We start from the raw sequence: 25,816 nt of genomic DNA, 5'->3' as shown, positions 1-25,816 counted from the left end.
TTATCAAGTCAAAATTTGTATTTGTCTGTCTGATACTTTGGCTTACAAGACACTCACACAGGTCTCATCAATACTAACATTTCTATCAGCTTCTGCTGTACCTTGTGTCTTGCACTAATTAGCAAGCAAACGTGAATCTAAGGTGGTGAACATGACAAAAATAAGAGCTACTAAACATCACGTTAGCACCACTGTACCTAAGGACATCACGTTTAGACCTTCTAAAAGCCACAAACCTTAAATTATCAAGTCACTCAGGCTAAAACCAGTTAATTGAACAGTAAAAGAAAGCGAACAGTGTTGCATTGAGTCAGCCTCCACGCTGTGTCACACTGTAACCCGGTCTCCCTTACAGAAAATCTGAGCTGAATGGATGCTCTGCTGCAGCTCAGTACTAGAAAATCAGCTGACTGGAGGAAAACAGTGTCCTGGCACCGCACATCTGGCATTTAAAAGGCCTCGGCGCAAACGTGCTGACATTACTGTTTTGTGTGGGTCCGTTCTCTATTTTTCAACCACCTGGTTTTTTTATATCTCTTGTTGTCACAGCATCGAATGACAGTGAAAGCTGCATTTATAATTATCCTGCAACTAAATGTCACAAAACAGTTACCGATATTAATATCTGGAAAAATGAAAAATAATGTTCCCATGGCATTTAATTAACAGGCTTTTGGAGTTTAAATAAAAGGACTCCGCAGGTAAATAAAGTCTTGAAAATAATGTCTCTGGGCGTAGATTTGAGCCTCGCCTCTCCTTCACCACATGTATCCACCGTTAAGCACTATATTAAGAAAAGCATAAGAAGTTATAATCACCGCTTTGGCCATCAAGCCAACATTCATATAGACTTGATATAGGGTGCAGTAATTCAAGTAGATTAATGTCCTTAAGGCACAACTGCTACAAGCTCATTCTGCTAGATATTACATTTCACATTCAGTGGCCAGTGGAGTAAAATGGACAAATCTTGTGGTTGTATCCTTCTACAAATTAGTGGCACAGCCTCATTTAATTTATACTTAGATGCTATGCACACATAAACACATCATTCACATGAGCAAACAAAAACCACACTGCATAATTGAGGCTACCTAAAATTTCAACTAGATCCCAAACAAATAAGTGAATATTAACTAGTCAACTGACAGGATATTTGCTTGAAAAGCAAATATAACACATCTCTCCTTAGTTCAATAGGTAAATTAATTATTAGTGATTTGCAGCTCTAATTACTACAGCATCACATTTAGAGAGGAGGATATCAATTATTCTACCTTTTACCCTACAAATCACTGCACATGAAAAAGTGTTACAGCTACAATCTCCTACAGCAATATTTTAACATGGCATCATCTGATATGCACTTTTAGTCTTCAAGGTTACATGAAAGCCTGCACCTCGTGCACACGCTACACACAGAGGAATCATTTTTGTGCCCTTATGTAGTCCATTCCTCTAAATTTCACCTCACTCTTGCTTTATTCCCACACATAGGCTGTTCAATTATTCAAGAAAACTCTGTGAAGAACATGTTGCACCACACAGGCTGTGTTCAGGAAACCCACTGGCTTTCCATCATGCCCACAAAAGAGTGGCATTATACCAGTGGTTTGCAAACAACAGTCTTAGTATGAACACTGGAGAACAAGCAAAACAAAGAGCTCATACAGCATGAATAGAGTAGTCCTGACAAGAGACATCAGATATTGAATACTGTGAATGATATTGAGCATGGTGAAAGGGTTTACTGTGCTGTAGGTATAGCATCTAATTAGCCTGGTCTCAAAAGCAGATTACCTCAGATGTATGTTTACCCCCAAAAAACTGATTTGCATAGATATTATAACGTTAATTTATATAGGCGCATTGTGTTTTTATATATTATATACAGTATGTTCGTTGTAGATTGTCGTGATGGCTATGTACTAATATCTGTGATATATAATAAACAAAAAAGACTCAATTCGAGCAACTTCTACATTTTATATACATCTCGCCAGGCACATTGAATACACAGGGCTTTCATCTTAACATGTGGATGGCATTAAAAGCAGGCATTGTAAAATGGGTCAAGAGAGACAAATAAGACAATGTACGGCTTGGTGGGTTCCCCAGCTCATGCTGAGTAGTTTTTGTAGTTTTGAAGGGAGTAGGTTGCAACTGTATCCAAGAGCCACCCACGTGTCACAACTGTGGCTTGTCTGGAGAGACCTGTGGAGTACAAAGTTCATCTTAGGATGAAAGAACCATAGGTATGAACAAACTCACTATAAAAGGACATGGTTCTAGTGTAGCTGTGAGGTGCTGTATTTGCAGCAAATACAATTTTCAACCTTTACATCTCTAATGCTTTAGCTCTGATATAATATTCCTCTGTGCTGACACATTTTATTATAACCAAAGGATAGGCCTGGTGTTACTCTACATTTCACTCGCCGCCAACAAATACCATGAAAAGCCCTACCCACAATGTGTTAGTCCATGTCTCAGTAACTTCTGACATCCCTAACCTGTCAGTGCCACTCAGCTCCAAGCACACTGGTACGACTACAGATGTAAATCTGGGTCACAGATATCGAGTTTCATTGTTTTTTTGTTTTTTTTTTAAAGCTATGCAACTTTCTGAAAACAGCTGGCTGCTGTCATCTCTGCTTAAATAGGAATTAACTGCATATTTACCCGACTATTTTAATACACATTCGGTGCACTAAGTATGGGACAGTATTTGGAATGGAGTCAAAATAAACAGGTTAGCCAGTGTAACTGAGTGGGTTCATGTTTTAACAGCTTTTGGACAACAATGGTGCTCTACCATCATGGCTAGGGATTAGGATGCTGGCACCTGAACTCCAGCGTCCCTGGTTCTAGAGCACTGCTCGCTGTTCAGCCTTTTCACAGGATAGTTGACAAAAGGACAAATATACAGTAGTGTATGACCAATCATATTTTTTTTTTTTTTTACCTTTGTGCAACTGTGACATAATAGACAGCTATATGATTATCAGTACAGACCATTAAAGATCACCAGCATAACAAAACGAGTAAAAAAAACAACAAGCAAAAGCGTTATTTTCAAAATGCTGATGTAATCAACTAATCTGAACGCCACCTGAATGTATGCAAATTCCTCAAATAAGCAGGGGGGCTGCTCAATTATCTGGGCTATGAGTGCCAGGGGGCGTGGAAGAGGGAAAGCTCCATTAAATATGTAGGAGGGAGGACTCTGAGCCACTCGCTCCCTCTCCCAGACTGTCAGCTCTCCTCATGCTATGGCAGCCTCTCTCTTCAGTAGCCAGCTTGTTTGAACATTTCCCCCTACTTCAATCTGACATTTTCTCTAGGCCATTTCTCTGCTCCCTAACTTTCTTCACACCCACTTTCCTCACAAGTCACTCGCCTCACTCTTGGTGGGAACCTGTCTCATTTTAGCTGGCAGCATTGGCCATGTCACCCTTCTGTCACTCTGCAACTGGTCCTCACACATTCGCAAAGTGTTCAAATTCATGCACCAATGGACAGACAGGTCAACAGACAGGCACACCAACCAGAGTGGCTATGCTTGTGACAAATGTCTGTTTACAACAGCATATTCAAATAAACAGTTTAAGCAAAAACTTAATATTAATAGCCATTTTCAAAGAGACCTTGTTTAAAAGGCAGAGATATTCTGAGTGATTTCAGCCAAAACAATCTGTGACATGATTAAATGTCCATTAGCTAACTCCATTAGCTAACACGTTTGGAGAATCTTCTCTATTTTAAATTAACTACTACAAGACTGAAAGTGTGCCATTTTGTTGTCAGGTATAAAAGTAGCAGGTGAAAATGAAATTTTGTTTTCAGACAAGACTCACTGCTGTATGAGGATGGCGACTCTGATCCAGGCTGTACAATCACCAACTGATGGGACTTCTGTGTAACAGAAAGACAGAAATTAGGCCCAATTTAGAATTACCAATTTAGCAGCAAATACAACTGATATACATATAGCCAGGTAATTTGAAAATAAATTATATTTTATCTCACATTTATCTATTAGCAACAAAGTATCTTGGATGAAATTTGCTGGCTTAAGAATCATCGATTAGTCTGTGGTAGCTGTTGAATCTGGGGATTTATAGCACAAGTCAATTTTTGTGATTTGTAACGGTGACGCTGAACTTGTGTGACTGTGGTGTAGTTTGTTTATAATATAATAGCTTTTTACTTCTGGTGATTGTATTTGGATCTCAAAAATCATAAAAGCAGTGTTCACTTGCGAAGGCTATCTTGATGAACAAAATATGTAATTCTCATAAATCGTTGTTTGTCTTAGATCTTATTTTCCACAATAATCTAAAATCCCATTGGCTTTTTGTCAAAGGAACCAAGGTGATGCTGACTTCTGGGTTGGCCTACAAAATGACATCATCCCTATGGCACTCTCTAACACTAACCTGATTTTAAAATAATCACACCTGCACTTCAGCATTTAAAACATGACCAACATGAAGGTGGAAAGGCACAATAACTGTGAAGTTTTTTGAGTTTAGTGTTTTCAAGATAGAGAGGCTTGACAACCTTACCTGTTCGCTGTCGAGAAGGAGTGGGTCTTTAATTACAGCTGCTCCACAGAGCTCCACCATCCATCTCATTTCATCTAGGATGGCCATACACACACACAAACAATGATGGTTTTGGGGGTGCGCTTTTTGAAAAATGATCAGTGCTCACATTTTATTCTTTCTGCTTTCACCCATTTAATCCTGAGGGGATACACTGGAGACTCATTTCAAGCTCATACGTCCTATGGCTTATTATGGGGCCCAGAAGATTTATGGTGCCGTGGCCGGATACCCCCCTCTATGGGGCCAAATAATGGGCAAACATAACTTAACTTGAATACTGAGCTTCCAAGGGAACGCCCTCCCATTCTTTGGCACATATAACTCATTAACTGATCAGAGGGGCCGAAAACAAGTCAATACTTATACAGTCAATACAGTCTCTACTCAGATCAGTCAGTCATCAATTTGATTTAAATAATGTGTTCATATTCCTACCTACTATAGCGAAACAACGACTCCTTCCACTGTTTATTAGGTTTAAAATGAGAGCGCTTAAGCAACGTAGTATATGCTTAGATCAGCTCACGTAATGTACACAAATTTGAGCAATTAAATAATGAATGAATTCCGGTTGGGCCAAAGAAAAAAGGCTCAATTCCCCTGTTTGTAGCATGTAAAAGAAAGTCTTTAAACTACTCTTGATGCTAACAGATGTCAACCCATTAGCAAAGCTTCATCGATCCAGAAGGCAGTGGGAGGGTGCTGCAAGAGCACTTAAAGAGCTCCGGGAAGAAGGAAACCAAAGAATGCTGCCTTGTGGGTTTTTAAGGAATGAGCCTCCTGGGACCTTCATCCATGATCTATCTGTTCATTCATCTATGTTTGAAGGCTAACGGAAAAAAATAGCCCATATAAAAGGACAACCAAACTCTTTTCACCCTCGCTTAGCGCTCATTAACAGTTTCAATCATAAGGACCAAAGTTCAAAAACTAGCCTGATACAGAAACAATAAGACTATAAGAACTGCAGAAGCACTATGGCCATGACTGAATGCTCATTTCCAATACAGAAACTATTTCCAGACAGCTAACTGACTCCATAGCAACTGCTGTGCAATGTGACACCACTCTTAAAATGTCTCACACAACTCTTAAGTTCAGTAGTCAGTACTCCAATGAGCTGGAATCTATTGTCAGTGCTCTCCAGTGCTGAAACGGTTAAAAACAACACGAGTTTCAATGTATTCTCAGGATGAGTCGAAACGTGCATGAGCTGCTTTCTTTGTATTGTCATTTTTCCTATTTAAATGGGTGTCTATTTGAGTCCTGCAGGACACAGACATCAATAAAGCTGAATAAGAGTGGTTGTGAAAAGTAATAATTGAGAAAACAGAAGAGTGCAAACAGCATGATAGTAGCTGGAAATAAAGCAACAATTCCATGAAATAACACCTTAGGTTTTTAGCCATCTTTTCCATTGAAAGAACATGCAAATGGAAGCAAAAAAAAAAAAAGCCTTGGTTTTTTTGGTTCATTAATTAGAAACATTATCTAGGGGTTGCATTTCCTCTAGCATTTGAGTGCTGAGTTTCCCAGACAAAGAAGAAACTGAACAAGAGTAAGCAACAAGGAGAGAGCAAATCTAATGGTTCCATTATAGGAACCTACTGAAATGTTTTAGTCCAGTAACACTTGTGATGGGTTCTGTGTTTGTTCCCACTATCGTGCACCCCACTTTGCATTCAGCATGTGAAGATAAACACCATACATGCCTGCTTCACTGCATGAACCAAGGAGTAAATTAATGGAATCATAACATATGTGAGGAGTGAATGTTTTGGCAAAAGCATTTCTAAAATGATCAAAATCATTTTTTTATTTTGTTTGTTAGTAGAACCCAACCCATACATTGACTGCTAAGTTGCAATACAAAAATACCAAAGACACATTTGCAGGAATTTTGAGACACTGTCGCCATAATAGTTTGTCCAGAGGGAGGTTAACTGTTTGCCCAGTACCTACTGTACATTGGTCATAACTGTGAAATGGAAATAGTTTTGATATTTTGTTGATGACATGTTTGTGTGAGTCTCATCTTAAATAGGAAGCTATAGCCCGTACTGACGTAGCATAGCATAGCCTTAAGACCGAAGACCAGGAAACAGCTGGTCTGGTAACACACAATCCATCCAGGGGTTTCCCTAGGCTTTCGGAGGGCTTAGGTGCAGCCTAGATTGGGGGTGATAGCTGGAAAGTTTTTTATATGGTCTTATTTCATATGCTATGTATTTTTCTATTGCTGTACCGACTGGAGTTCACTCTAAAATTTCATTGTACGTGTTACAATGACAATACAGGATTATCTTATCTTATTTTTTTCCCTTTACAATATTTGTGAAAGACAGCTATCAACACTTATTGTACATACAAATCAAACATTTTTTTGTCAGTGCATGTAATTTTACCAGTTGTTTTTAGCAAACATTTGTTCTAATATGTCGCCTAAAGGCCCTTTTATGTTTTTTTGGCTAAAGATTTTGCAAAAACACTTAAATTAGGTGCTGTGCCTAAGCCTTTCTATGGCAGGGAAAACCATCTGCCAGCATCTCTAATGCTGATTAATTAACACACTATTTCATCCACACAAAAAACACTTTAAAAAATGTTAATTTGTAGTTTTCCAAGTAGTTTGGTGCTGTAATTATTACCAGGCTGGATACAGACACTTCCTGGAGTCTCTGCTGGTTTCCTGGCAACATCACAAAAAGACTCCAATTTGTAAGAGAAAATTCTTATCATAGCATCAAGAAAGTCAATAAATGTATTTTTCAAAATATTTCTTTAGAAACCAAACTCAATAATTATAAATTCTTAAATATCAATAATGGCATTTGCCTTAGAACTCCACTTTTAATTGGGCTGTAGTGTGTTTCACACTTTAAAACTGCTCGGACAAAACACTCTCATAACAAAAATCCACATACAGAAGAGCCTTTGTTACACTTCCCAGTCATTCCCGGCGTTGCTTTACATGTTACCTTTCAGCCCTTGGCCCCATGGAGTATAGAGGAAACTTTTATCCCCACAGGTCACCTAACATTGTGGTTTACCTGTAGTCATGTCTGTAAAGGTCCCTTGGAAGCAGATCTTGTAGCCCCTCATGAGCAGCTAAAAAGAAGAAACAAGGTAAGCAAAACATAATCTAGGGAATGTCTCCACAATTTCTACAGTCAAACAAAAGAGAACATTTATTCGGTGAATTTAACCTTGGGGCAATATTCAGCAGCAGTGTATGAGAGCAGCCACTACAGCCACTGCCATTACAGCTGAATGTTTCTGATCTCTTTATGCGTCTAAAGGGCTACACTGGCAGAGCTGAAACACTTCACCAAGCATATCCTGCACTTTATAGCAGGCATACCTCACTTAAAGTGCAAGATAAAACCACAGGACCTTATTCATTTTTTGCTCTCACTTTAATCCTGTAAATTTAGGGATGAGACGAACAAAGCAGAACAAGCAGAGCCACCTTCACCAAGGTAATATCACGCTTTAAGCACACAAAGAAAAACGACCTGCCGACACCAGGGACACATTGTTTTATTGCACTCACTGTCAATAAGTTTGCTGAAAATGGGAATATGAAATTGTTTCCTTGAACCATGCACAAAAACGAAACAAAAAGGAAATGTGTGGCTCATACCACAGCCTCATATACAGTGTGTTACTGGATGGAAGTGTTCGGAAGATAAATGTCCCGGGCTGCTGGAAAGTGAAATACTAATCTCTCACACCTCCCTGTCCGTTCATAATGATCTTTAGCCAGAGGTGCTTGGTGAGATGAAAAAGTGTTTCACTTACAGATTTTTAATTTAGACAACAGCTAATGTCCTTCAGGAAGTATTAGTGTACGTGATGTGATAATGTGCAGACGCTACACATACACACATACAAACAGTTTCTTTGACTGATTTCCTAGCATCAACACTCTGGTGACAGATTCCCCAGTATGTTTGCCACAGTGGTGCAGGTGACAGAAAGGTAATATGAACAGGACAATCTGTCTGGCTCTATCAAAGAGCTGGCGCCAGGTTGAAGCCACTTAAAAAAGTCTGAAATTACCAGCTAATTCAATTAGTGGAGGTTCTTCAAAGGCAGCGATACAGCCAACACGACATCTAGCCATAGCTAGTTTTCCTCCTCAGTGGCCAGAGAACTGGTTCTGGTGGCCTTACACCAGGGGGTAAAATTACAGTTAGCTTTTTAAGCGCTGGTTCTTATTGGGAGATTTATTTGACTTGTTCCTACCACTCAGAATATTATTTGCGGTCAGATAAAATTATTTATTCATTCATCCCTCACTCTCTCTTCCCTAAAGGTGTTTGTGTTAAGATAAGTATTTCTGAACCAGTTAAATCAGTCAGTTCGTAGGAATGTCTAATGTTCTTGACATGTTTTGGGTGTAGATATCAGGCTGAATGATCGGCTGACAGCAGCAGTAAAAAAAAGTAGAAAGATAATATCTGCTATTTTGATAAAGACCTTCATTAGGCAAAGGGTGAATTAAATGGAGATTAAGTAGCTTTAATACTTTTATACTGTAAGAAAGTGAGGAGACTCTTCACTTGATACTCTATTTACACTGTTCTTGGCTGACAGCATTGCTTTCATTTTATTTCATTGTCCGTTAAGTAACTACTTAATCACTTTTTTACTGGAGTTTTTCAGGCTTCTGCCAGAGTTAGGACAATTTTGGTTATTTCAAATGACAGATTTCTGTATTTGTGTTGTCACCTAAGCTTTTCACACTGGTCTGAAGTGAGTGGGGCTCATTAGAAAAAGGTGATGTGACTTCTGTGTACCAATCAGAGTTCAGCAAAGTTTGACAGAGATGTGATGCTGTCAGTCAAAACTGATTAAAACACACTGATATAGTCCAACAGAAGCAGGTTAACTGAGTTTCTTAGTTTTCAACTATTAATAAATAATATTTAAAACTGTACTTAAAGAAAAAAAAATCCTTTCATAGCTTTTTTAACATGTACAGTTTTTTAAGACCCAGATTCTGGGAGTATCATACACCATGACTGTTACAGTCTTCGAGGTGACCCCTGACTTTGCCTTTACATACAATCAGGTTAACAAACACTGCATAACATTTCTTTTTCAGACCTGAAATTAGCTAGACATTACCCTGAGGAGCCGTATGTGAGAACACAAGTGTCCAATTCAGTTGACCCGGACTTTACCCTGCCAGCTCCCTAGTCTGATAATGTCTGAATAAGATGGAGTGAGCCCATGTAGGAAAAGTGCCATGTATAGTCTGGAGTACTCACACACTCCGATGTTGAAGAAAAATTCATTTACAATGAAGATGTGAAAAAAAACTGTCATATCCCACGTCCTGCTTGCTCTACCTGTTCAGTGTGTAATGGACTCACATTGTTGTCTTCAGTGGTACGAGCTCTCATGGGGCCCTGGTGGTTGGGTCCGTTCACCACGTCACCTCTTACTTCAAAGAAACTCTGTTGGCAAACAATGCAAATTGACTACAGCATATGTACTGTATGTAAAGTGCAGCACATGAACCTAAATTAAAATAGTATAAAACTTATCCTGTTGCTATGAGCTTTTAAATAAATGATTATTCACTCTCATCTGGCAGGCAGACTTATTAGAAGCTGGCAGACAGTTAATGTTAATCTTATTTATAATAATAATAATAATAATAATAATAATAACCACCTTTATTGGCCAAGTATGTTACATAGAAGGAATTTGTTTCCGGTACAGAACCGAGGCAGCCATCTGCGGCGCTAACTCACACCGATGGCTCTAACCATCAGGGGGCAACTTGCGGGTTCAGTGTCCTGCCAAAGGACACTTCAACATGTGGTCTGCAGGCACCGAGATTCAAACCTACAACCCTCTGGTTGGGAGACGACTGCTCTGCCCACTGAACCCATTTTTACATACACTATATGTTACACAAAAATGCATACATACATACTGACCTGCACAAGAAAGAAATTGTTTTAAATTATGGTAATACTAAATAAAGCTTGGCAGGACATTATACTTCTGTAGCAAAGAACCAGAGGCAGAGATTACTAAAGCAAATGGATGACAAATAATTAATGAGGTATCACTGTGAACCTCAAGGACAAATTCATCATGCAATCTTAATTGAACATTGAGATATGCAGAGATGTAACAAAAAATTGCCAGCACGCAAATTGAAGGAGCACACAGGAAAGCGTACCTCTTCTAAGAGTTTCTTTTGTTTGAAGCACTCTGAAATCCCTGGGGAGAGAAATTAAAAATAAAATTGAAAGCTTACTGTCTGAAGCACAAACACTATTCTGGTGGCCACTGTTTTGTGTAACATACCACTTATATTTCACACACCACTAGAATATCCTTCCATCTTCAAGCTATTTTGTATTTAGAGTTCTAAACTCATCAGTGAGCGAGCTTCACAATAAAGCGAGTTGGGACTTACATTGGAAGCTCACCACCCACTTCCTGCCAGCAATGCCAAGGAAGTACTTCAGTGTGCGCTCGCATACCAGTTGTTCATCTGAAAAAGATAAGACAACAAGCAGAGACATGTGAACAGATGTGCAGAAGTACATGTACACTCACACACACACACACACACCTTGAGTTTGTAAAACCTATATCAGTGTAATACCGTATTTATCAGTGTGATAAATATGGTATTATTAGACTGACTGTGCCATTAACCCGGTTCAGTAAGTCAAAAGTATTGATTTAATTTATGAGTCTGACAATAATGAGGCCAATCTTACTACTTTTTTGTTTTTTACTGTTGAAATAACATTTCATGACATTTGAGCAGCTATTTCAATGAGTTATAATCATCATTCTAAGAGTCCCGGACTTCACTAAGACAAGTCAGTGTGGAAATATCAGCCTAGAAACATGACAGTAAAACAACAGAAGACATGCCATAGTGTGCAGACACAGAGACACTATATACAGTATTTGGTGGGAAGTGTCCTTATGGAGGGACAATCAAATGCTTTAATGTGATGCAAAATAAAGAACAATATACAGCTATAACAGCTGCCCACTCTTCCCAGAAAGAACGTTTTTGGGTGGTGGTGGGTAGGTGGGTGGGGGCCACACAAGCTATGCGTTTCTTCTATGGTGACTGAAAATAACTCACATATAAAGAGCTATTTGATTATTATCACTAATAACCGATGATTAATGGAATAGGAGAGAATCATTTTATTTATTTATCTAAAATTGTTTATTTTTCTTTAATAATTCAATACATTTATCCTTTCAAGCCTCCAAAAATAACTGAAATCTGACAGTTTAATGGGGGAAAGACGTTTGACATCGATATAGAAATATAAAATTGAACCTCCAACACTAGGTCACATGCAGACATTATTTCTATTTAATGGCATCAAAAAGGTGTTTGACACAAAGGTTTGAATAAACGCATGTCACCAGACAAAATGAATGAAGAGTGCGTTGAAACTGCACCAAGCAAACTGAGAAACAAACTATAGTTGATCAGTGGGGTGATAGGATATTCTTCAATCAAGAAACAAAATAATTATCCATTGATCTGTATTTCAGGCAGGTGTTAAGTGCCTCAAACACATCTTCTTTTAAATGACTCAGAAGTATTTTCTGCTAATGAAGAGAATGGGTCACCTCCTGCTCCTCCAATTTTTAACAATAAAGATCAAGAGGCCCCACGTTCTTATTTGTTCTTTGTGTTGCCCAGGAAACAGCTGCCATCAAAAGGGCTTCTTAAATAGTGACAATAAATATGGTGCTTTGGAGACAGCGAGCTTTGAAATTGAAAAATCTATCAGAGAGGGTACAGAGAGGGTAATTAGCAACAAGCGGACGACTGGAGGAGAGGGTGTGTGGGTGAGAGAGAAACAGAGAGCTTATCTCTAAAGGTCGCTTTGAAAGACGCACAACACAAGCTGTAACTACATGTAGAAAGAAAGTGTACTTATGTACATGCTAAATGTTATTGCTTGAGAAAATATTTCAAAATGGGAACAACAAAGCTCCATAGTGGAGCTTTAAGAACTAATTTAATTGCTTTACTCTGTCTCAAGCCCATTTTGAACCATTAATTAAAGTCCAGTAAATCAGTTCATCACTTCGAAACTCTTTTAATAGTTACAGTCTCGACTACATTAACAGTGTTGCCAATATATTCACACTGCCTGGATGTGAGCGCACCTACCTGTGTGCATTATGATGTGAGTCACCTCTGGTGTCACCTGGGAAACCACACGAGCACCAACTTGCTTGGCAAACTTTTTTACCATTACCTGTCAATGACGATATCTGGCTGGTTAACGTATCCGATTGTAGAATGCAAATAAATAAATAAAATGACTGACACCTGACACCTGTTCATGGGGCACTAATCCAGATGACACTAGCACCATCTTAGCTTTATGTCTGTCTCCTGGAGGTGTGTTGTTTTCTTTGTCTTCTTGCCCATCTGATGGCGAACTGCAGTTCTTAAGTGTTTTGGCTGCTGAAACAGGAGCCCCCGAGGCTGGGGGGGCTTTTCTCATCCAAGAGGCTTCGTCAGAACTGATGAAGCCTCTTCAATAGTTCATCAGTTCTGACAGTGACCAGTCAGAACTGATGAAGCCTCTTGGATGAGAGGTGAAACGTCTTCGACCTAGAAATCCAAGTCCAGTTGATTTTTCTCTAAGGTTTTTTCAAAACAAACAAGCAAAAGGTATGAGTCATCAACAGTTAGCCCTGACCAGATTAAGTTCTATTTCTTTTTAAAAACATTTTGTTTGTGTGTCACACGGTGCTGAACCCCCACCTCACTAAATATTAACCAGACAAAACAGCAGAAACACTCAATAGTCAAACCACACTGGCACACTAAAAGCATTTTGAGAAGCAACAAAGAGCCCAGGTCACAGGTCTCCCAGTGCAAATTTGGAGAAACCTAATGGGAATGTATGAACTCATCAGGTTAAGAAACACATCAAACTGCGATTAAGAGCAACATCTCAAAAATGTTTCTTTCTACATGTGTTCTACTGACTGTTAGATATGCATTTATGCTCCCATGGAAAAACACTTGTGCTTCTTACAACTACAGATGGATCAGTAGGGATGTATCTATACTGATATACTTATCGCTATTCTTATTGATACTACTCTCCATAATTTGGTGGAAAAAATAGATGTGCTATAAAAAGATGGAAAACGATTAAACTTTTAAAATAATTACTTTTTTGCAAAAATAATCGATCCAGTACTTTTACGGTACTCTTATGGGTTCTTTTTGTTTTTTGTTTTTTTTTAAGAGGAAAAAATTATGAACACATTTAATCAGAATTAATTTTCTCACACGTAGGCTACTGTTACCATTCTTGAGAAGCAGAGTGCAACAGCATTGTTTTGAAAAATCACTAGACTATAATGTGATTACTGAAATCAAATGCAGGGCTGACAGTATTTATACTGTGCAGTACTTTCCTACCCCCAAACCACTAAATCCACCCCTGCTCTGAGGGCTCTGAAACTCGCTGCTCTGACAGTTTGAACTGATGAACACATCCTTAATAATCCACTGGCAAATAGTTACTTTTAATCAATAATCAATGTTCATATAATTTAGTTAATCTGTGTGTGCGCTCCAGGCTACTAGCATACATAACATACTTGATCAACGAGAGATGAACTACCAGCTAGGCAGTCGAAAACTGTGCATTTCTCTGCCTGTGATGGACCTTGGCTAGATAGTTCCACAGATGTCTCTGACCTTACATGCAATAAACACTTGTTGCAATGAACAGTGTCGGCATCGACCCTAGTGAAGTGCAACCACACTTAAAGTTTAGTTCTCTCCACTGTGTTTGTGCTGCACGATGCAGCAGTGTGAGACACAGAGCTGGCCTCCATAACTGGGGAAAACAAAAATGCCTCAGAGACAAATGTATTCATCAGAAACTGAGTTGGTGGGATAAAACGTACAAGATAACTTTTATGTACCAATAATAAATAGGAAATTGTTTTCTTAACTTCTCCAGTACCGACAGCAGAACAGATAATGTCGGGGCTTACTATGTTGTTTAACATTTTAGCACTGGTGCCTGTTTAATACCTGGATTCAGTACCCATCCCCAGTTACAACAGCACACCAGTAGTCTCACCCATCTCTGCAATGTCACCTTGGTTTGACACACCGAGATGTGTGACCCCTTTCCCATCAGATGCTCTTGTGCTGGGGTCTCCTCCTGCATCTGGAACATCTTTCCTGCAAAACAGACATTTATATTATCCTTCACTGATCAATAAAGGAAAAGAGAACATGGACTGTAGCTTCAGTTACCAAAATGCTTGCAGGGATGTCCCATGCTGCCCTGCAAGATCAGCATATTGAATATATGCACTAGTAGTAGCGATTTAATTGGAATGATTTCAGAAGATGTGCAATTTGCACTGGAAGGACAACTGCTCCAAAGTGCTGCTATTGTCTGAAAACTACAGTGACTCAGAGAGCTCAATGCATCTTAAGAAGGCACATGAAAACAAACTAAACACAAACAAACTAAGAAACCATCTTCACCAGTTTGGCAACACATGCACAGTGCTCTGAACAAATACTGCAAAGTGAGAAAACACAAACAAACAGAGACGTGAGATGCAAGTACAGAAACCAGTGTAGTCAGAAAAGTATGAGGACACATAACACATACAGTACAGAACATACAGTGTTCCAGCTTTAGTGGACAGAAAGCAACCTGAGCCAGCATACACTTCATTAAAGTTAGCCAATATATTTGGCTGCAAATCCTGCAGTCAGTGACTGCCTGAAGTAAACAACCCACAGATATCAGCAAAGTATCTTCCCTGGTGATTTTCAGTGATACATAGCAAGTGCAACATACGATTAGTGGGACAGGGGTCATGTGAGTGACTTGGCCGGTCAAGAAAATTTCACTGTTTGGCCATGAAACCATCCAGGGTTGCACTGTCTACATGTTTATGGTCATTATCCTGCTGCATTGTACTAAAACAAAAGGATTTTGTACCCTGACCACTGAAGAACAGCAATTTCAACTCACGGTTATTGTTTCATCTTGAATTCTAACATGCTGGAAAAAAGCCAAAACAATTAATACACATCACTGTCCAAACAGTCTAACTGCACTGTAAATGTGCAGGTGCATTCGGTAGGAAGATGTAAATGGTGTCGACAGAAACCAAATATCCAGTTACTTGTATTTAATTATTATCATTAGATTACAAGCGATTTTATAGGTTATATGAATGAAACTTTGGAAGTTCTATTCCTTTGTTTTCTTTCCAGGTAGCTTCTCCACTCGAACAATCCAGTCTTACCGACGACTGGCAGCATGCCAACATTTAAATTAACTGTATCATACATAGCGATAAGGGCTCGTTCAAAACCTGTCATATACTCCAGAGCCAACTATTATTTCCCACTGAGCTCATGTAAAATATGATTTTTAATTTAAAACTTGTATAACTAAACTCATCTATGTTTTCATCTGCGGTCTTTTCCCATCCCTCCTCCTCTCTTGCCTGGAGGACAGCACTTAGAGCCTTGCGAGGAGAGAAGCTGGGGGACACAGTCGATCAGCAGAGGTAAATTACTATGGCAACACACATTTCCCTCTAAGTGCTCTAAATGACATATACTGTAAAATGCAGTCAGCAAGCAGGTTCTAGGTTCATTACTGAGATTATATGCCCGTCCTCTGGAGATGCAACACCCTTTGAGAACAAGACACAGACACTTGCTAAGTTTCTCCTTCACTTACAGACTGACAGAGACCAATTACATGCCACTTGCTCCAGTTACTGTTCTACTAATATGGCTGTATTCAAATTTAGCACCGTTTAAAATGTATTAATGTATACAACCCTCTGTGGAGAGAAATGCAGCGCAGTGAGGCAGACAGTATTTAATTAGATTTGTTATTAAAGTAGGGTTTGATTTCAAGAATTGTCACACGACTTGAGGCCAATGTCAGACAAACTGACTGGTTAACTGGCCTCCTTAAAAACAACACAAAAAAAAAAAACTTCCTGCTATCATTCCTCAGTTGAGAGACAAATCCTGTGTCTTGCTCAGTCATTGGTCCATCACATTCATGTTCCAGGTTAGAAACTGCCTCCTTTAGTTTAAGGAAAAGTTTCACACTTAGTTGCATTCTGGTGCATGTTACATCTGAAGATCAATACCACTCTTATAATTGTCCATTAAATTTGATGCTATCACTGCCAGCCAATAAGCTTAGTTTAACACAAAGACCAACCCCTGAAATGACACTGGTATTGATCCTCTCCCCTCTAACTCTCATTTTTTGTACTTTCTAGGTAGTGACAATATGCACAAATACAAAACTAAGGCCCAAGATAGGAAAGATCAAATCTCCCTTTCAGTTACAATATTGTCAGACAAACAATTACAGTGAACTGACAAGTTCAACAATGTCCTCTCTGTAGGAATGAAAACAGTTACAACATTGAACCGGTTCCTAATCGTCCACTTTCTGAGGATCACTTTGCAATGCAGCTTCTCTAATCATTTCCTGCATACCACAAACAATGCCTTAATGTTGGGAGGCATGGAGCCATGTCAGACAGCAGCTAAGGCAGGGCTTATTTGTGGCTTGATTGTGGTTTGACATGATGCCAGTTCCATTAAACAGTTTAATTAACTATACGTACTGTATGTAATATATTTCCACTCAATTCTTGCTAAAATAGCAGGTGCTGATGATGGTTTTTATATTATGTTTAGTGTTTAACTCTTTTTTATTCATTGTCACCTATTCAAAATGTATTCATTGACAAACACTTTTTTCCCTGAAATTTTGCAATACATAATGACAAATTACTAATTGGCTTTAAATATACATAGTTTTCGGGGATGTTTTGTATTAAGGTCAGAGTGGAGAACTTTTCTGATATATGCATGGTATAATAGGTTATGGTTGGAGAACAGTGTTCCAGGTATTGGTGCCTACAAAATTATTGTATGTGTATGTTAGGTAGGGTTATGGTTGGAAGGTCATGTGGTTTATTATGGGGGCCCAAAGATGTATGATGGCATGGCCTGATATCCCCCAGACTGCGGCCAAATAATGGGTAAACGTCACTTAACGTGAACATTAAGCTTCCACAGCAAGCATTCGTTGGCACATTTAACTGTGTATTATCAACTATGTGAAACTAAAATGTCTCTTCTCCTCCATGCTTTACTTACAGGTCTGAACTTTGGCCTGCGTCCTGGTCACATGGGAGGGACCTGTGAGCATCTGGATTTGGGGACACAAAATAACAATCATGTTTAGTCAAAATAAAATATCTTTGTTTTGATCAGCATGTCATCTTAAAGTTGAACTTTGAGCAAACTTGCATGTTAAATATCACATCATTACTCATTAGATAAAAAAAAAAAAACTGGGCTCCGAATAATGATTATTTTAATTATTATTTAAATGTAGATTATTTTCTCAGTATCCCACACTTTCCAGCTTACTTGTGGTTGTGCTGCTCTGATTTCTTTCCGAGGGCACTTCTTTTGCAGGACTGCCCTCTTTCTCCTGAAGCACCTCTGACACCAGAGCCATTAGTTTCTCCAGCCTCACCAGCTCCTTCTGGATTTCTATCTTTTGCTTAATGAGGAAAAATCAGTAGAAAGTAGAACATCTTATAAGGAGAAATACTGTTTTATAAGATACTGGGGACAATAGGAGGAGAAAAAATGCTGCAGTGCAACATTTACTACACATACTGGTTGTGCATTTGGTGTCTGACACCGACCCAGAGAGACGCACAATCACAGTCAGTTAGTTATACAGATGATAGAATCTGTGATTTTTCTGCCAGACAGTAGTTATTGAAGAACATGCATAGCATAGTAAGTGAGACAAAAGATGATTATATAATACTGAGGAGATCTGAGGAAGTTCTGAAAAATATTTCATCTAAGCCTGGTTTGAAAGAATAGAATCAACTGGTGTGTTTCACTGCTTCCTCTGACTAATACTTTGAATAAGATCCTTTGAGTTTACCTCACAAGTGCATACACATACAGCACTAAAGCTTTAGCACAATACTAAAGCTCTCTATTTTCAGGTGTGTGTAGCCCTGAGACCTCACTAAACCCCAGGGCTTGAAAGTTGAACTCACAGTCAAATACAGTCGACAGATAAAAGTGAGAGCGCTGGAAGATGGATGAGGAAGAAAACAAGAATCATCTCTGAGGCGGCACTTCCTCTAACATAAATGACATGCAATTTAGAAAGCTGCTGAGGGGGACATTTTTTACTGAGAGAGGTAGTCTGTCATCCAGGAGCTGACAGTTTCTGGCTTGGGAAAATGTAGTGACTGCCCTCTATGGGACGTAGTGCGACAGTGCATTACTTGGAGCACTAAGCAAACATACAGTGCTGAATAAGCAAAGTTTTGCTCAAATTAATAGAAATAGGATCAACTATCATCTGAATTATTTATTTATTTATTCATTCATTCATTTTTAAACAAAGGGGGCATTTTTGCAACCACACTTAAAACAAAGTAAAATAATGGAGAACAATTATATTTACCTGTGTAACAAGAACTTCACTTGAAAATTGTGATGTTTCCATGGAAAGGCTGGTGTCATTTACAGGGACATCACCTGCAGAGAACAAATGATCAAATTCTTTTGTGTTTCAACACATCAGAAATGTGCTTTTTTTCCCCTCACATACTGAAGGTGCACAAATTCTTAAGAGTGGATAACAGAGCAACCAGATTATTAACAAAACAGAAATACTGGCATTGCAGTGCTTCTTTAGAACAAACAAAAATGAAACCTTATAAAATGTTTAGGTAACTATGAATCTGCTTACATTCATCTGGCGTGCCAAACAAGTCCACAGATGCTTGGCTGGAAGCAACACTGTCGGGGCTGGGACACGGAGGTGGACGACTCAACTGTTCTTCTGCATCAGCTGTAGCACATGAGGCCTCACATCTGTTAGCTTCATTGGAGTCTTCCTGATCCTGGGTCACAGCAGAGGGAGGAACTGATGTTCTGACAACTTGAGTTAAAGTTGGTATTTCCTCCTTGGCATTACTGCAATCTGATTCAGATGAAGACTCGAGTCTCTGAGCTTTTCTCTTCTGCCTTGGGTTGCTTTTGATGGAGGAATTTGCGCTGAGCTGGGCACTTTCACTGCTTGACTTTGCGTTATGGACAGTTGGGATAATTGGTGCTACAAGGCCATCAGGAGTTAAAGAAGACTCTGTATTTAAGATATGTTCACCCTTGTTGACTGAACAAAGTTTTCCCAAGGAAATATTCCCTCTTATCCCATTCCCTTTGTCAAAATCCCTCACAGAACAATCCTGTTGACTCTCTGCAATCTGAGAGGACTTTGAGGCTTCATTTTGTGCCTCATGTTCAACTGCTGTGAAGCGGAGCCCGGAATCAACTACTTCTACAACCATAGAAAGATGAGGATGTTCTATTTCACACTTTGACACTTTATTAGGACTGAGGGGACTGCTAATGCTATTCCTGGACAGGCCGTTACCAACAGCATTGTCCTGACCTGAACAACTGGTGTCAGGGATCATAACGTCCTCCGCTTGATCTGTTTTTTTGACGTTTTTTCTTGCCTGGACAGGTGAGTCAGATGGGGAAAACAAATCACTACAAGGCGAGTTCTCATTGTGTCTTAATACCTCTTGGTTGGTGATTTCAGATGTTACTGTATAGGTCTCTTTTTTCATAGGTTCAACACCAGAACAAGCAAAATCATTCTCTTCTGCTTCAGCATCCTTCATGCTTTCCTTGTTTAAACCACGGGTCCTTTTCACATTTGGACCACCAAGATGGAAAGATTTCCTTTTAGTGGCTTTGAAGCTCCTGAGCAGTTGCTCCGTGTCCAACTCACTGTCATTCTTATCATCCCCAATTTCTGCTAAAGTGCCTTTAATCTTGCAAGCCGAGGTTTGCAAATGAATATTTTTTGGAAACTGATTTGCTGGATTGTCACTTTCAAGTGGTGCATCTACCACACCTGTTTCAGTTGGACTTGGAGATCCTAGGACCACAGGGATATAACAAGCAGAACTAGTTTCAGATATTTCAGCATTTGGCACTTCAGCAACAGACTCTTTCAAATTTTCTGTTGATGTGTTGGACATTCTCTCAGCAGGCTCCACAGTTTCAATTCCACCTACATCTTGATTGTAAATGCATCCATTTCTTTTGGACACCCTTGTCTTGCTTTCATTTCCAGGTGATGTTGTATTTTCCAGTGTTCCAACTTTTGCTTCCTCGGATTGCTTTGCAACATCGCTGTCTTTCTCAGGTAAAATGGCTTTCAAGTATGCTTTCTTGTAACCTTGAAGTCTTCTACTTCTCCTGGTGTTCCTCATGATAGGAGTGTCCTGGTCCCCACTGCTAGGATAGTTCTCAATATGTAGCTGCACCTCTTCTGATCCTAGTCTAGTCTTAGGACTTGTTTCGTCATTTTTAACTCCAACCAGGACAAGGGGCTTCACCACCCTAGCAGGCTTTCCTTTTTCAGACCTTGTGTTCTTACCTCTTCTCTTGTCTGTTTTCTGTTGCTCAGTATTTTCAGATTCTGCCTTAGCTTGCTTCTGCAAATCACTGTCAACATCCTGCAGAGTGTTTTGCATCCTTTTCTTTGACTTTGTTTTTGGTTGTTGTTCAGTATCAGACAAAGAACATAAATCCTCACAAGTGTTGGTTTCTTTAAAAATGTCAGTGTTGGTGTCATCCAGTTCTTTTGTCATCTGTTGTTGTTCCTCAATGTCATTTTCATTTTCATCCTCAAAGTTTTTCTTGCAAAAATCAGCAGGAGTAAGGATGTTTCTCCATCCTCCTCCACCCTCCACCCTTTTGGAAACCAGCTGAGATGTCTGTGTTTCTTCAGTTTCTGGTGGTTCAACAAAAACATGAGGAGGACGAGAGCTGGTCCTGTTTCCCCTTCTCTCTCGTTTATAGACTGCTCCGAACACCTGCTCTTCCAGGGCTTTAGTACGATCCTCTCTCTTAGGATTCACATCATTAATGTGTTGCATGACATCTACTGTCGAAGGCGAAGAAGAGCTGTCAGAGTCATCTGTGTCTTTGTCGGGCTTCTCTGTCTCACAACTTCCTTCAATTGGAACTTTCATTAGCCACTCAGTAACCTTCTCTACACTTTTTTTCTGTTTTTGCTCAAGAATCTTGTCAGGCTCTAAATCCTTTTTCTGCTTTTTCCTTTTGGACAGTCTTGAATGTTTGTGTTCAGTCTCATCTGGAATTAATAATGGATCAAGTAAGGCATTCTCAAATTTGGAAAATCTCATATTGGCTTTTATTTTATGTTTTGATGTTGTCTTTTCCACAACTTCTGACATTTCTGTTTCTGTTGGTTCCAAATTATCTGGAGAGCTGTGCATTTTCTTTTCTGAAGTCGGTGGGACGTCACCAAGGCCACTGTCCCGGCCTTCATTTTCAACTGTCAAAGGAGATGAGTCTTCAAGTCCCATAAGTCTTGCAAATCCATTTTGTGCTGCAAAACAATCGAGGAAATCAAAAACACTTCCCACATGAATAATTTAACCATCACCTTTTACCTCTTGTGCCACCTACCACTGCATACTAGTATTAGCTTTTAAGCACTATACAGCACTCAGAGAGCACAAACGTTTGCCGTGGTTAGCTCAGTATCAATTTTTGTCCAAGAAAGCATTATGTATAAAGTCGTAATCTTTTTTTTTTATGGCCCCGTCACACAATGGTGTAGAAATCTAAAAAAAAAAATTCCTGGATCAGGATGAAGACCCAGATCACTACCAAAATCTAATGGATTGTTCTGTGGGCCATACTCTACCTCTCCAAAAAATTTCAGCAAAATGCATTAATTAATTTTTGAGTTATTTTGTGAACAAACCAACCAACCAACAAACACTGGTAAAAACATAACCTCGTTGGTGGAGGTAATTAAGCAGATCTACCAATTAACTTGGGGTGATAGGATAACCCACCATACAAGACTTCAGGATTTTACCTGCTATAGTTGAAGAGTGAGATCTTGGAAGATCTGCACTGTTAACATTTTCCATGTTGTCATGGTCAGTCCCAGATGTCTCTCGAGATGATATATCATAAGAATGTTTAGTAGGTTCTGCATCCATGACACTGGGTAGAGGAAAATGCAGTTGAGAAAAAAGGGTAAGCTAATAATAGTAAACTAGTATTTGCAGTTTTTTTCTAATGACACAGTATTAAATGTTAATGTTCAAATGTTTTACCCTGTTTGTCTGTTTTGCTGCGAAATTTCAGTGAAGTCTGAAAATGTAAAGGATATTTTATTAGGCGATGTAATACAAGTCAATTCTTTAAGGTGATTTCAAGCAATTCATAGTGTACAGTAGTCTTACAGTTTGTGCCAGTGTCATGTTCATATGCTTCTATCATATCCTGTAATCCTGCTACAAGTCTCTGAAACCCAGGGCTCTCCTGCAAGCTCCTGCATAAGTAAAAAAAACATAATATAATGATACAGGTATTAATAACAATCAGCTTTCAATGGCTCTAGCTATTTTTACAATTCAACTTATTAATTTTGTCTAACCTTTTGGTTATCTTGGTTTTACACACTGGACAGGTGGCCCTGTTTTGTTTAGAGTTCTCCAAAAGTTTCATCATACAAAATCTGGTGGAAAAAATAACATAAATCAATCAAATTGGGTGTTTTTTTAAACAGAACATCATCTGAGTAAAAAGTTATATTGGATAATCCTTACTTGCAAAACTGATGGTCACACTTAGTAGATACCGGTGTAGTCAATAAATCCAAGCTACAGGTGAAAGAAAGTATGAAGCTCAGAACATGACAGTTTTCCTAAATGCCAATCTTGATCTTGTAATAATAATAAACACACTATAAATGAGGCAAATTTTTATTATTTAACAAATGTTCTTGCTTTGAATGACACCCACCATATGGGACATTGAAGAGTCTCCCAAAGGGCTGATATCCCCTTTTTGACATCTGCAGGTTTTGGTGCTTCCATTGGTGTTTTTTTAAAAACTACAAAACAAAAATCAGAATGACACTGTAAAGACCACACTGCTTTCAAAACTATACAGTGAGTATGTTGATGGTATAGCTGGTATTGAATGCTATTCAGTCAGTGTTACAGGAAGTACAACTCTAATGATGAGAAATGTAACAGCATGTGCACAGTTTTGAAGTGTGTAAATAAACACAAAATATGAATCAGTTAACCACAGTTTAACTTTTTACATGTTGGGTACAATATAGAGCTGGGCACTAAACATCTGTGTGTGAACTGTGATTCTCTAATTTGCTGTCTAAATTAACAGAACACTGTAGAATGCCAGATGTCTCAAATTTCTAAAATAAAACAAGCAAAAAAAAATTACAACTTTTGTGGCATCTGCCATTTATCACACTCAGGGATGACAGGGACAATGAGGTTTTAACATCTGACTTTCGATGAAGGTCTTTTTTGTTATGGTCATATAATTACTTACAGACCATGCACACAATGTCTTTGAAATGTCCTAGTGTTGACTGAATGGTGACCTTTTCAGTTTCATTATGTCAAATGGTCCGGCTCCAAAAACGTTAAGACTCTGGTCATGTCACACAGCTTGTATTGTTGTCCCAGTATCTATAAAGGAAGATACTAATGCAACTTCAGTATGTCGGACAGCTTACTACACAAATGCTCATGAGCTGGCTAAGTTATACAGCACACAATCTTTCTTGCTGTGGTGTGTAGTGTAACATTACTAAACTATGTGGATACAGACCATTTGCGACTGTAAAAAACTTTTAAGATCGTTAACGCATTATTTACATAGTTTACAAGATATTTCACTGGCTGGTGAAATTGTCTAACTTAGTGGGAGTCTTATGGTTAGTGTTATAACATTGGTTATGTCTGCGAATCATCATCAGAATCATCATATCGTTTCAAACCAGACTTAATGTTGGTTTACGGTAAAAACAGATAATGTGTTAACTCCAAACAGAATTAGCATCCAGTGCTACTATTGTAACGTTATAAAAGGCAGTTTGGTGCTCATATAAGCTACAGTGTCAGTAGTTAATGTCGGCATTAATTAAAGCTAAATATCATACTGATAACGTTAACATTATAGCTCGAGTGTTGTGATTTGTTGTGTGGTTACACAACTGGTAATGCTGACTTTGACTTCTGAGAATGAGCATCGACGTGAATATGCCAAAGAGTGAAAGAGTAGATCACGACTTTTAAAAATGGCCTAGGCCACTGCAAAAAGTTTGTATATATATCAAAGTTTACCTGCTAGTCTTAAACGATGAAATGACCAAAACAGGAATCAACAGCTTCAGTTTTCCCGCAACTATCGTCTTCTTTTCCTTTAAGGAGCTTTGCAGCTAATGGTACAGCGCCACCTCAAGGTCCGGAGAGTGAACAACATTGAACACGCTGTTGACTTCTCTTTGCCAAATATTTTGTCACTGCTTCTTTCTGTTATTGTTTGCATTTAAGTATAAAGCTACATGTCAGATGGAACGAGACAGAGATTTACGAATAAAGCAATTAAATGCAGGTAGAAAGGGAGCAAATTGTGCGCAATAGATTAAAAAAAACACCAGGGGATTTTAGAATCTGCATGACCAGGGGGTCTATTTGAGTTTTGTCGTAAGTAATCAATGACATTCATAGACATACATGGAAAAATGTATTACCTACAATTTACTTCAGTAGATTCATTTTCTACTGCTTTATACTTGTAGGCTACTGCACAACATTCATATGGAATGATTGTACTTTTACATTAATGTAGTGGCATTATGATCATTTTAGTTACTAGTTATTTTGCTGATTAAGGTTGATAATACTAAATATGATTTTTAAAAATCTTACGTTGTAGCCTATTATTGTCTACAAGCTACTCAGTGGTATATAAAGTAATTTTAATGAACCCCAACATTTAACATCTAACCTTCAACTTTTAAGTCATGAACACATTATCACCTCAATCACTCTCTTATTTGTGGTACTTTTTAATATATTTTGATGCTAAACTGTTCTGCTTTTACTTAAGTAAAACGTTTAATGCCTATAAGCGTAATATATTGTATATTAAAGAATCAGTTTGCGGGTAGTTTGTATCATGGATATATATTTATGTAGCATGCAAACTGGTTCTTGTCACGTTTTCC

At 38.6% G+C, this 25,816-nt stretch overlaps 1 protein-coding gene across 1 annotated transcript; it reads right to left on the bottom strand.

Annotated features, from left to right (window-relative positions):
* Positions 1–1,966: 1,966 nt before the first annotated feature.
* Positions 1,967–25,064, bottom strand: LOC109963046 (BRCA1 DNA repair associated). Its single transcript, XM_020605301.1, has 22 exons — positions 24,930–25,064; positions 24,133–24,272; positions 23,575–23,665; positions 23,379–23,432; positions 23,207–23,287; positions 23,013–23,101; positions 22,884–22,920; positions 22,640–22,770; positions 19,460–22,141; positions 19,172–19,245; positions 18,103–18,238; positions 17,827–17,878; positions 14,741–14,844; positions 12,965–13,125; positions 12,796–12,883; positions 11,053–11,130; positions 10,813–10,853; positions 9,992–10,075; positions 7,661–7,718; positions 4,569–4,642; positions 3,858–3,915; positions 1,967–2,214 (listed from the first exon to the last, which is right to left on the bottom strand). The coding sequence occupies exons 2-22, from the start codon at positions 24,137–24,139 to the stop codon at positions 2,120–2,122; spliced, it is 4,275 nt and encodes a 1,424-aa protein (XP_020460957.1). The 5' UTR covers positions 24,140–24,272; positions 24,930–25,064; the 3' UTR covers positions 1,967–2,119.
* Between the last annotated feature and the right edge of the window lie 752 nt (positions 25,065–25,816).

Source organism: Monopterus albus, unplaced genomic scaffold, assembly GCF_001952655.1.
Source record: "Monopterus albus unplaced genomic scaffold, M_albus_1.0 scaffold69.1, whole genome shotgun sequence".
Classification (NCBI taxonomy): Eukaryota; Metazoa; Chordata; class Actinopteri; order Synbranchiformes; family Synbranchidae; genus Monopterus; species Monopterus albus.
Note: the sequence above shows the minus strand (reverse complement) of the source record. Positions and strands in the feature narration are given on the sequence as shown.

Excerpts from the sequence above, each read along its gene's own strand:
- LOC109963046 (XM_020605301.1), bottom strand. Across the intron at positions 12,884-12,964 it reads GATTAGTGCCCCATGAACAG|GTAATGGTAAAAAAGTTTGC; the intron begins GTGTCAGGTGTC and ends CGTCATTGACAG. Across the intron at positions 7,719-9,991 it reads GTACCACTGAAGACAACAAT|CTGCTCATGAGGGGCTACAA; the intron begins GTGAGTCCATTA and ends TCTTCTTTTTAG.